This window comes from Salmo trutta, chromosome 26 (genome assembly GCF_901001165.1).
Source record: "Salmo trutta chromosome 26, fSalTru1.1, whole genome shotgun sequence".
NCBI lineage: Eukaryota > Metazoa > Chordata > Actinopteri > Salmoniformes > Salmonidae > Salmo > Salmo trutta.
The window spans coordinates 4,607,571-4,619,767 of NC_042982.1; the positions used below are offsets into that span (position 1 = coordinate 4,607,571).

Here is a 12,197-nt window from a genome sequence, read left to right on the forward strand (position 1 = left end):
GTGAGGGTAGGCAACATCACCTACACCACGCTGACCCTCAACACGAGGGCCCCACAGGGGTGTGTGCTTAAGTCCCCTCCTGCACTCCCTGTTCAACCACAACTGCATTGCCACACACAACTCCAACACCATCATCAAGTTTGCTGACGATGCGACGGTGGTAGGCCTGATCACCGACGACAATGAGACAGCCTACAGAAAGAAGGAGGGCTGTGACCTGGCAGTGTGGGGCCGGAACAACAACCACTCCATCCACGTCAGTAAGGCCAAGGAGCTGATAGTCAAATCCCATAGAAAATGCTAGTTAAATGCTAATGAGGGCATTGCAAAACAAACTATTTGCAAGCAGGGGATGGAACCGGTTCAGGGACCAGAACCGGAAACCCAAAAATATCATTATCATCACAATATCATTGTGTTTACTTGATAGCTACCTACAGAAATAGCTAGCTAGAACAAAGTGTTAATAAGATTAAAATTAATTAAAAAGATTTAAACGCAATACAAACAGGGGACGGGGGGACGGGGACCATCCACATCGATGGGGCTGCAGTGGAGCGGGTCGAGAGTTCCTCTCTGTGCAAATCACTAAGAATCTAACATGGTATGGGCCCTTAAATCCTCAAAAAGTCCTACAGCTGTAGCATTGAGAGCATCTTGACTGGTTGCATCACTGCTTGGTATGGCAAGTGTACTGTCCTCAATTGCAAGGCTCTACAGAGGGTGGTGTGGACAGCCCAGTACATCATTGGGAGCGAGTTCCCTGCCATCCAGGACCTGGAGTGAAAGGAAGGCCCGGAAAATGGTTAAAGACTCCAACCACATTTTTTTAAACAACTAATTGACCGATGTCGGTTAAATTATTTGAATTCCATTTCATTCTACATTTTTTTGGTGAGCTCATTGCTCACATTCCACATTGCGCTGAAGGTTTTTCTAAGGATACAGTACCAGTCAAAAGTTTGGACACACCTTCTCATTTCAGGGTTTTTCTTTATTTGTACTATTTTCTACATTGTTAAATAATAGTGTCGACATCAAAACTATGAAATAACACATATGGAATCATGTAGTAATCAAAAAAGTGTTAAGCAAATCAAAATATATTCAAAGAAGCCACACTTTGCCTTGATGACAGCAATGCTGAGCTCTTGTTGGCTGCTTTTCCTTCACTCTGCGGTCCAACTCATCCCAAACCATCATAATTTGATTGAGGTCGGGTGATTGTGGAGGCCAGGTCATCTGATGCAGCACTCAATCACTCTCCTTCTTGGTCAAATAGCCCTTACGCAGCCTGGAGGTGTGTTGGGTCATTGTCCTGTTGAAAAACAATTGATAGTCCCACTAAAAATAAACCAGATGGGATGGAGTATCGCTGCAGAATGCTGTGGTGGCCATGCTGGTTAAGTGTGCCTTGAATTCTAAATAAATCACAGACAGTGTCACCAGCAAAGCACCCCCTCAGCATCACACCTCCTCCTCCATGCTTCACTTTGGGAACCACACATGCAGAGATCATCTGTTCACCTATTCTGAGTCTCACAAAGACACGGCGGTTGGAACCAAACATCTCCAATTTGGACTCATCAGACCAAAGGACAGATTGCCACCGGTCTAATGTTCATTGCTCGTGTTTCTTGGCCCAAGCAAGTCTCTTCTTCTAGGTGTCCTTATCGGTTTCTTTGCAGCAATTCAACCATGAAGGCCTGATTCACGCAGTCAACTCTGAACAGTTGATGTTGAGATGTGTTACCTGAACTCTGTGAAGCATTTATTTGGGCAGCAATTTCTGAGGCTGTAAAGTCTAATGAACTTATCCTTTGCAGCAGAGGTAACTCTGGGTCTTCCTTTCCTGTGGCGGTCCTCATGAGAGCCAATTTTGTCATAGCGCTTGATGGTTTTTGCGAGTGCACTTGAAGAAACTTTCAAAGTTCTTGAAATGTTCCATATTGACTGACCTTCATGTCTTAAAGTAGTGATGGATCTCTGCATGCTTATTTGAGCTGTTCAAGCCATAATATGGACTTCATCTTTTACCAAATAGGTTTATCTTCTGTACACCAGCCCTACCTTGTCACAACACAACTGATTGGCTCAAACGCATTAAGAAAGAAAGAAATTCCACAAATGAACTTTTAACGAGGCACACTTGTTAATTGAAATGCATTCCATGAAGCTGGTTGAGAGAATTCCAAGAGTGTGCAAAGCTGTCATCTAGGCAAAGGGTGGCTACTTTGAAGAACCTCAAATATAAAATATATTTTGATTTGTTTAACACTTTTTTATTTACTACATATGTGTTATTTCATAGTTTTTATGTCTTCACTTTTCTTCTACAATGTAGAAAATAGTAAAAGTAAAGAAAAACCCTTGAATGAGTAGGTGTGTCCAAACGTCAGATCTAATGACCAAACAGTGCTATCGCAATGTTGCATTTGGCAGCATTTCAAACAGCAACTGCTTCTCCAATGGATACGTCCTCCAATTTCTTTGGCTCATTAAACCTTGAATGCATTCAGGGATAAAAATGGTCAATGCCCTCTTCATATTTGATCCACTTAGCACAAGTGACTCTACCAGATTTTGTTACCTTTGAACACTGACTTGCCTATTTCTTCAAGTCTGCTTGGATTTTGGATATACAGAGCCAGGCACTTCGTAAACCCAGTATACTTGTGATTACACAAACCCCTGTTGTTATGGTGGCATAGAGTTTTTCAAGTAGAGACCTGATAGTGACACATGTCCATTCAAGGCCTCAAGAGTTTGAGGGATTGTCTACTACATCTGTTTGTGCAAAAGGTCTTCAAGTTGTTGGAGCCTAGCCAACATCGCAAGCTTAGATACACTTTATTTGACAATTCATTTCAGACAGACACAATATAAAAGGAATATGTGTGCCGTCAGTACACCACTACATAGCTGACATCGTTCATGAAATGTAGAATCTGTTTTGGCATTTCTGTGTATATTGCTGTGATTTACAGAGAACGATACAAAACTCTCTCACTGGGTTGACGACGCAAGGATTTGTTGCTAGTATGCTGTTAGAGTGTCATATTATCTACGAGATTGGGTTGGTCCCTGACAAGGGTAGGCTACACTGTGTTTAGTTCACACACACATCTTCAACTGCATGCCTTTGTGATTTAGTCTTCAACATCTTAACTCTGAACATACAGGGCTCACTTGAAAAAGAGGTGTGCGTCTTAATGTGACTTCCCTGTTTAAATAAAGGATAAATAACATTTAATTTAAAAAAATACAATTGTTTTCTTCCCCCACTCTTTCCACTTTGGACACGGCAGCCTTTTTTTTTTTTACACAACAGACTTAGGTCTCACAGAGAGCTGACTGTTTTAGGTGGCTTGAGATGCGTGGAGAGACACAAACGACTCTCACCATGCGTCTGCCTTTTCTTTTCAGGTGGTTTTCAGTCGGCACTGCAGCCCGTGTGACATCAAGGAGCTTCTTTGTTCCTCGTCCAACATCCCCAGGTCAGTGACATTTCTCCTTCTCTCGTCTCTCCTACCACTCCCTCACAGTCACACATCAGTCTAAAGTATGCATTACACACAACACGTGTTTGAAGTTCACTGCAAACGTATCGACTCACTATCCTGACAGAGCGTTTATGAATGATAAGTCAACGACAAGTAAACACCAAAGGACAAGCTTAGCGTGTGTTTTAGAGAATGCTAACAAGAAATGTAGGTTGGAACCCTATATAGTGCACTACTTTTGTGCCCTGGTCAAAAGTAGTGCAGTTTGGGAATAGGGTGCTATTTGGAACACACCCTTATTATTTATTCTTGTTGCTCCCCGTCCATAGGAATACTGCTATCACGATGGTAGATCCTGAAGGGGCCCTGGTGTCCATAGACCCTACTATGCCTACCAACTCTCCCAAGTAACACGTCACCTTTACCCGAATCACCAAATCTCAATGATACAGTATATTTATTGATCTCAGTCATAAAAAATAATTCCTGGCCGTTGTTAATCCAAAGAATGCATAGCATTTGTACTATGTGTAAAAATGATTTTCAAATGTGACGTAAACAATGACTTGATGAATGATGTTGGAATGTCATTGACATGTTTTACAGCTCCTTGTACAAAGTCATTTCTTTATCCACCGGTCAGCTGGGAGGTGAAGTACCAACATGATATTTCAAATTCAGAAACACTTTAAACTTTTACCTTTTAGTCCTTAATTCAATCTTACTCACATAACTCACATAAAACGATCACAGCAAAACTTGTAAGAACAACATTAAAACAGATCTGGGTACTAAACATTTCTTCATGTTCACAGGTAGCATTTTGATCACTAGAGTGAGTTATTTCTTTTTTGTTTGCGCCCACAGATAAAGAAGACATGTTTCAAAACGTGTTATCTCAGGTGGCGGAGCAATTCAGCAGGTAATTGGTGTGTTTATTTTCCACTGCAGACAGAAGCACTCCGCTTTAGTCTTTTCTCTGTCCGCAGAAATACTTCCATGACACCAGAGCCTTTCAAACAAACCCCTTTCACATATTTGTGCAGGGCTTTCCGAATCAACGAGCTGAAAACTGAGGTGACCAACAGACTGGCAATGTTGGAGAAAAGAGTGGAGTGTATGTGCAGGTTTTTTTTACTGAACTTTCGATGTGTGTTTCTCTCTTTGTGTGTGTGTGTGTGTGTTTCTGTGTGCATGTGTGTGTGTTGTTTCACTGATACTGAATTCACCGTTTTATGTACTAACAGTCGTGTTGACGTTACAGTGGAGGGATTGAAGGTGGTGGAGATTGAGAAGTGCAAAAATGACCTAAAGAAACTACGAGATGAGATGACATCCAGAGGAGGAGGGAGGTACGGTGACCTTTGACATAAATGACACTCATCAAGCCATGCTCCAGATTTCTTAGGATATTCTATAGTAAGACTTTTATGATGGTTTTAAAATGTTGTTGTGATTTAGAGATATCATACAGCTAGTAGATCGATGATACAAATGTGATGTATTCGCTCGCGCCTCTTCAGAGTTGGGAACTGTCCCTGCAAGTACAACTTTTCAGACGACGGGAAAAAGCTTAATCCCAGACGTGACGTCCCAAGTTATCCAAAGGTACGGAATTAGGGGATTCTAGAAATATACAGGAGCCTACACGTTTTTTTTCTGTCATATCTAAAGATATTCATCACTTTGACATCATTAATCCTAGTAATCCTGTGATTTCTCTCTCATTTCTACAGTACACCTTATCCCAGGAGACAATTGAAGCACTGAAGAAGCCAACATTCGATGTCTGGCACTGGGAACACAATGAGGTTAGTTCTCTTGAGATTCAGATCTAATATCTATCATATTTCCAACCAGGCATATATAATCCCATTTTTGTAGTAAAACAAAAGTATTTTCTCGAATTGGGAACTTAAAGGAATAACTACACTCAAAAACGATCTTTTGGTATTTTGTTAATTAGTCCAATCCCAAAATGTTTTGCATGTCAGCAATCAAGTTTAAGATAGAGCACTTGTTGTGCCTTATGATGATGATGTGTAGTATTCCTTTGACTTTGTCTTTGATTGGTGGTTTAGATGCTGAGCTGCTTGGAGTACATGTACCATGACCTTGGACTGGTGAAGGAATTCAACATGAACCCCATCACTCTCAAACGCTGGCTGGTAAAAGTATAACTGTATAAAAGCAATTACCTCAATGTGCAAGTGGATATGCAACTGATATGGAACAACGACTTCAAAGAAGAGAACCATAGAGTATTGATGACTATTTGGATAGTTTGATTGACAGCTTTCTTTCTCACAGCTGGGCATTCAGGAGAACTATCGCAGCAACCCGTTCCACAACTTCCGCCACTGCTTCTGTGTCAGTCAGATGATGTATGGCATGATTAACCTGTGTAACCTGCCGGTAAGAAACGACTGTACTAATATAATATAGTACATTCCATTCACCAGACACACATGGTCTATAACTAGGGTCCAGAGTTTTTTCCTGGTCGGGTCAGGATGTCAGGAAAATCTCCTGGCACCTTGTACTGGAGATGTATAGGAGACTAACATGTGCTGTGTGTGTTCCTCAGGAGAAGATGACTCTGACGGACATGGGCATTCTCATGACAGCTGCAGTGTGCCACGACCTGGACCACCCCGGCTACAACAACACGTAAGTGCCCAAAGGTTCCTACTCTGCGCCTCAGTTCCCCCTGCTCTACAGCCTTCGCTAGATCTCTGAATAGATGTCGATGATAGACACAATACTGACAGTGTTCATTCACAAAGAGATGTTTTGGAACTTCTTCATTTATGTTATTACATTGCGGAAATGGTCCAATCTATGCTTCCAGGTTTGATGTAAAGTTAGAAGTTCCTTCCTAACCATGTAACATGACCAGGGTAAAACTCTGGGCCCTAGTGATTATAGGCTTCCCTGGTCAGGTCATGTTGTCAAGGAACACTCCTGGTCTTAGGCATAAATCGAACTGTCACAGAGGTGTATTTTGCTCGTCAGGTACCAGATCAATGCTCGCACAGAGCTGGCCGTGCGTTACAACGATATATCTCCCCTGGAGAACCATCACTGCGCCGTGGCCTTCCAGATCCTCTCGCTGCCCGAGTGCAACATATTCGCAAACGTCGAATTGGAGGCCTACAAGCAGATCAGACAGGTAGGTGGCGTCCTAGGCTAATGCCCAGTGATTCTTCTGCATCCCAATTTGCACCCTATTACCTACATGTGCACCACTATTGACAGAAGAAGAGCACTATATTGGGAATAGGGTCCCATTTGGGTTGCTGCCTTTGTCTTTTTGCATTTCCTTCTCTCCAACTAACCCCGAGATGTTTCGCGTTGGCCTAAGGCAGGAGGGGGCTTCATCATTTGTGATGATTCCATCTCCCTTTACAGGCCATCATTACCCTGATCTTGGCCACAGACATGGCCCGGCATGGAGAAATATTAGACTCCTTCAAACATAAAGTGGACAGCTTTGACTTCACCAACGAGGAGCATGTCACATGCGTACGTATCGTACATCACATCAACTGTCTGTGTATACTGTATATCAAGAGGTGCCAAATAGGCATAACTTTGTTCAGGTATAGCCTCAGCACTTCAGCAAACAACAGAAAGCAGGAGGGTTGCTCAATAACAAAGACAGGGATGGAAAAATAGGGCATACCCAAGAAAGACTTTGAATAGTGGACTGGTGATATCATGTGATTGTGATGGAGATAAGAATGTGCTGTAAGCTCACTACACAGCTATCTTGAAATGTCACTGATGGAGCTGTTAAATAAGATATTTTTTGATAGCTCAAACGGTTGGTACGTTGTCAAGGCAGGCGTTCACGTGTGTCTGCGAGCAGAGGATCACTGGTTCAAGCCCAATATGGGGACAGGGACAGTGGAGAAAGCTAAACTGTTTGCAGCACACTGATGTCGGTTTCATGACACCAGTCCTGTCCATCCTGTGGAATAAAGCCAAGAGGGTTCTAAGATAAAGTGCCTGTGTTAATCTTAAGCGCTCCGAAGCCTTTTTACCACAAGTAGACCTTTCCTGAAAAGTCAAACTAGCTAGCCAATGATAAAAACTATGGTTGTGTTGACATAACGCACGGTGAAAAGGTATCTTTATGCCTTGTCCGTATGTGTGCAGCTGAAGATGGTTTTGATCAAATGCTGTGACATCTCCAACGAGGTCCGGCCTACCGAGGTGGCTGAACCCTGGGTAGACTGTCTGCTGGAGGAGTATTTCATGCAGGTGATCTCAATCAAGTCTAATCATGTCTAATAATAATAATGTATAATAATAAAGTCTAAAAATAATGAGTCTAGTAATGTGTTGATTGGAATTATGGAATGAAAACAGGCTCAGCTGTCACTCTTGAAGTTGCGCATGCTTTATTTAGAAGGGTAAAAATCATTTGTGTTTTTGCCATATTGGCCTTCATCAGAATGAGTCTATTAATTAGAATGATGTCATTAAAGAGTGGAGTGACATGTGCAAACCCTCCTGTCTCGGAAATTGACAGAGTGACAGGGAGAAGACTGAAGGGCTGCCGGTGGCTCCGTTTATGGACAGAGACAAAGTGACCAAGCCCACTGCCCAGATCGGATTCATCAAGTTCGTCCTCATCCCAATGTTTGAGACAGTCATGAAGGTAGGCGTGTGTGTTTGAACTACAAAGTAATGTCACCATATTTAAAAAAATATATATATTTCACTAGGCAAGTCAGTTAAGAACAAATTGTTATTTACAATGACAGCCTAGGAACAGTGTGTTAACTAACTTGTTCTGGAGCGGAACGACAGATTTTTACCTTGTCAGCTTGGGGATTCGATCTAGCAAACTTTCGGTTACTGGCCCAACGCTCTAACCACTAGGCTACCTGCACGCCCCAATATTAGATTGACATAGTGTGCAAGTATGCGTGTGTCGGTGTTGGTGTTTGTGCACACAAGCGTGTGTGCATGTGTACCCGCCTGCGAGTGTTTGCGTGTGCTTCCGTTTGTACACGTCTCTTATATTTCATGACCTCTTGAAAACAACGCCAGTGGATAATTCCATAATGTCCTGAATACCTACCCACCATCCTCCCCTGTGTGCGTTGCAGCTCTTCCCCCAGATCGAGGAGATCATGGTGCAGCCTCTGAGAGACTCTAGAGACCACTACGAGGAGCTGAAGCAGATCGATGACGCCATGACGGAGGTAGGACATCTGTTCTCACTTAATATTACACTGTCCTTCAGGGTTGGGGTGAATTCCATTTTGAATTCCAGGCAACTCAGAAAGTAAACCAAATTCCAATTCCCACTTTTCCTAGTTGAAAAACATTGGATAGAATTGGAATTTCTTATTACTCACAATCAACCGGGGTATTTGTGTCGGGGGAGGGGTGGGATTACACGTCTGTGTCCAACCACTTTCTAACATAAAGATGTGTCTTTTGTTCAATGAGGCACAGAAGAAAAAAACTGAAAATATGTCATTAGGAGGGAAGAAGAAGTAAGCTTTGCTACTGCGAGCACAGTGGTACTGTGTAAGTAACTGACTCTGATTGGCCTGTAGTGTTAGTCCTGAGTGCCCCCTCTCTCTTCTGCCTCTCTCCAGTCTGCCAACAACAACGCTGCTGCAAGCTAGTGAGCTAGCTATAATAGGAGCGCAAGGCTTTTTACTACGACCGCACAATATTTTCATCACTCTGAATTTGCTTTCGAAAAAAGAACTGAATTAACAAAAAGAAACAGCTCAACTCTACTGCATTACAAATTTTTGTTTTCACAAAAAAACAACAGACTCTGGTGAGTATTTGGAACCACCAGCAAGATGAGGCTCTTCCATTGAAGATGAGGTTTATAGTTGAAGTATTCAGTTCTATAGTATTCCCCTCCAATTTGCACCAATCAGTCCTGGCCCTTGGGAGGGGGGGCACTCACCTCAACACCAAAAACGAAGCTGGTCAGCCCAGTGGCAAAAGCAAAGTGGTGAAAACATTGCGCTGTCTTAATGTCATCAATGTGTGTCGTTGGATTCTTCACAACCTCATTGATAACGTTCTGACGACCGAATAGTGTCTTCCCCGTCTATGATTTTACAGTTTTTCTCTCCCTTTGCTGTGTGTGGTATTGCAAGTTCATAGTGTGCAGGATTTTCCACAGCGAAGAGCATTGTGATGGATATGGATACCGATGGAGCCAAGTCACAATCAAGAATGCTTTGCCCTACTAAAAGCACTATGTGTTTGTGTGTGTGTGTGCGTGTGTGTGTGCGTGAGGGTGTGCCACTTAATCAGAATCCTCTCTGGAGAATCCCATCTGATATCCTGAAGTGCTTTTTTTCATTTTAGGGCTCTGGCTCTCGTTTTATGATCCAAAAATTCAAAAAGGTCATGGGTCGTCCTGATCTGCGTCTTTGAAGATGGAGGGTGAAAAGACTTGTCTTCTACACACTGAACCAACCTCAGACTACATGAAACCTCCTGGTTGATCTCCACTGTTTTGTTATGAACATTACAGAAGGACAATCGCTCTGTTTCATGTCCACACTAGCATACTACATAGGATGAACTCATGTATCAGGCACGTTGGAATATAGCTCATCTGAACGCTAGTTGGTCATTGTAGGTATCCACGGCTGTGTATACACAGGCAGCCCAATTCTGATCTTTTTGCCCAATTATTGGCAAAAGATCTGATCTGATTGGTCAAACTACCAATAATTGGGCAAAATATCATAATTGGTCTGTCTGTGTATACACAACCTATCATAATTTCTGAGTGACAATTGGTCAATGTAGGTCTATTTTTTGCCATATTTTCTGCTTTCTGTTTTTAGTCACACTTGTTGATGTTGCCTATTACGGTATAATGAATAACAACTAAGATGTTTACTGGAACACTGTATTTTCCTTTTTCAATTCTCCTATTCAAATGCAAAACTGTTTCTAAAACAGTTTGAATAAATTGACTCTTAATTTAACCATGTCAAGTACACAGCATATTTTAACATAATTATTATTACGAGGTTTAAACATTATTACAACAAATTTGACTAATTATCCCCTAGTGTGTGCACTGAATGAATTTACATAATTTCATATTTTGAGGTTTGTGTAATAGCACATCCATTGTTGTTCAATATATTCAGTCTTAGATACATGTTGTAAGTTATTACAGAAGTATTTAATGACAATTTAAAATGTTATTCTTGTATTTTATTTATTTTTGCATAGAACATCCTACGTAAACTGTGCAAACTACATTACAGTTGTAAAACGCGTAACATCCTTTTATACAAAATGTGTCACCTAGTAATAAACTCCACCAGTATTTTGAAAAGTTGCAGGTTATTAAGAAGAGACCAAAATGTTCAGTAGTGTCTGATTTTCATTTCAGAAAGTCATTCTCATCGAAGGTTCATGAGTAATACCATTGACTCTTCTCTGAATGGTGCAGGGATGAATGAACCAATGGGAGGTCGAGCTCGGAAGTCTTTGAAAGCTTGTGTACTTTACTTGAAATCTGTATTCTAATGTGTATGCTTTATGCACAATACGGATGGCCCACGCTTACGCTTGGATTTCCTGCTCGTTGTCATTTAGGAAAACCATTTTAAGAGCGTGGTAGTCCATAGCTTCAGGCTTTGAGGGGGTATATGTTGAAACAGGACTTCTTTGACAGTTTTGTTGTACAACCCCAAACTACCACTTAACCCACATCTCTCTATAGTATCTCTCCACAAAAATAAGTGGGTGGTATTCAACAGGTACAGTAGATTTCCTATTGCCTGTTTTATAACATTTATTTATTGCGACCTGTTTCACATTTCCAAGAGTGATAATTGTCTATCTGTAAGACGATACTTAAATACAGTATGCTTACACTTTTTATGACCTACATCATGCTGATGACATTTGGATGATAAAGTATATGGCTCTGAAGAATCCAAAGAGATAGGATGTCAATACTGACTTTAATGTGTTCTGCAGGTCTGCTGCTAGATAATAATGACTTTTGGAAAAATCCAGAGAGACAAACAGGGATGGAAATAACTTTATTCTGTATGTTTTCTTTGCTAGTTTTCACATGGCTTCATGTCTAAGTTCTTTTCACCTCTTTTCTGAATCTGTTTGATTGTGTCTTTGGGCTGAACTTGAGTATGGCCTAGTCATTTTGTTTAGGGGGAACTATCTTTACACTCTATGTTGCATGGATATAAAGGACATCAACCACCTGAGCCACGACCTGTTCACCCCGTTATCATCAAGAAGGCGAGGTCAGTACAGGTGCATCAAAGCTGGGACCGAGAGACTAAAAAACTGCTTCTATCTCAAGGTCATCAGACTTTTAAATAGCCATCACTAGCTGGCTACCACCCAGCTACTCAACTCTGCACCTCAGAGGCTACTTCCCTATATACAGTACCGGTCAAAAGTTTTAGAACACCTACTCATTCAAGGGTTTTTATTTATTTTTACTATTTTCAACATTGTAGAATAATCGTGAAGACATCACAACTATGAAATAACACATATGGAATCATGTAGTAACCAAAAAAGTGTTAATCAAATATATTTTATATTTGAGATTCTTCAAATAGCCACCCTTTGCCATGATGACAGCTTTGCACACTCTTGGCATTCTCTCAACCAGTTTCACCTGGAATGCTTTTTCAACAGTCTTGAAGG

The 12,197-nt window shown here is 41.4% G+C and overlaps 1 protein-coding gene across 5 annotated transcripts in view; it reads left to right on the forward strand.

The window, feature by feature from the left end:
- pde9ac (phosphodiesterase 9ac) overlaps nucleotides 1-10,848 on the forward strand; it is a 13,440-nt gene extending 2,592 nt beyond the window's left edge. For 2 of the 5 annotated variants that reach the window (XM_029714455.1, XM_029714456.1), the window contains 17 exons: nucleotides 3,427-3,497; nucleotides 3,833-3,910; nucleotides 4,110-4,153; nucleotides 4,371-4,425; nucleotides 4,550-4,620; nucleotides 4,768-4,855; nucleotides 5,027-5,111; nucleotides 5,240-5,314; nucleotides 5,585-5,671; nucleotides 5,814-5,918; nucleotides 6,091-6,173; nucleotides 6,519-6,675; nucleotides 6,915-7,028; nucleotides 7,665-7,769; nucleotides 8,041-8,169; nucleotides 8,624-8,719; nucleotides 9,858-10,848. In XM_029714455.1, coding sequence (XP_029570315.1) covers nucleotides 3,427-3,497; nucleotides 3,833-3,910; nucleotides 4,110-4,153; nucleotides 4,371-4,425; nucleotides 4,550-4,620; nucleotides 4,768-4,855; nucleotides 5,027-5,111; nucleotides 5,240-5,314; nucleotides 5,585-5,671; nucleotides 5,814-5,918; nucleotides 6,091-6,173; nucleotides 6,519-6,675; nucleotides 6,915-7,028; nucleotides 7,665-7,769; nucleotides 8,041-8,169; nucleotides 8,624-8,719; nucleotides 9,858-9,926 — 1,512 coding nt within the window. In that variant the 3' untranslated portion in view covers nucleotides 9,927-10,848. Of the gene's footprint in view, nucleotides 1-3,018; nucleotides 3,094-3,426; nucleotides 3,498-3,832; nucleotides 3,911-4,109; nucleotides 4,154-4,370; nucleotides 4,426-4,549; nucleotides 4,621-4,767; nucleotides 4,856-5,026; nucleotides 5,112-5,239; nucleotides 5,315-5,584; nucleotides 5,672-5,813; nucleotides 5,919-6,090; nucleotides 6,174-6,518; nucleotides 6,676-6,914; nucleotides 7,029-7,664; nucleotides 7,770-8,040; nucleotides 8,170-8,623; nucleotides 8,720-8,969; nucleotides 9,051-9,857 lie in introns of those variants that run through there. The other 3 variants (XM_029714458.1, XM_029714459.1, XM_029714460.1) reach the window with 3 other exon arrangements.
- The last annotated feature ends 1,349 nt before the right edge of the window (nucleotides 10,849-12,197 follow it).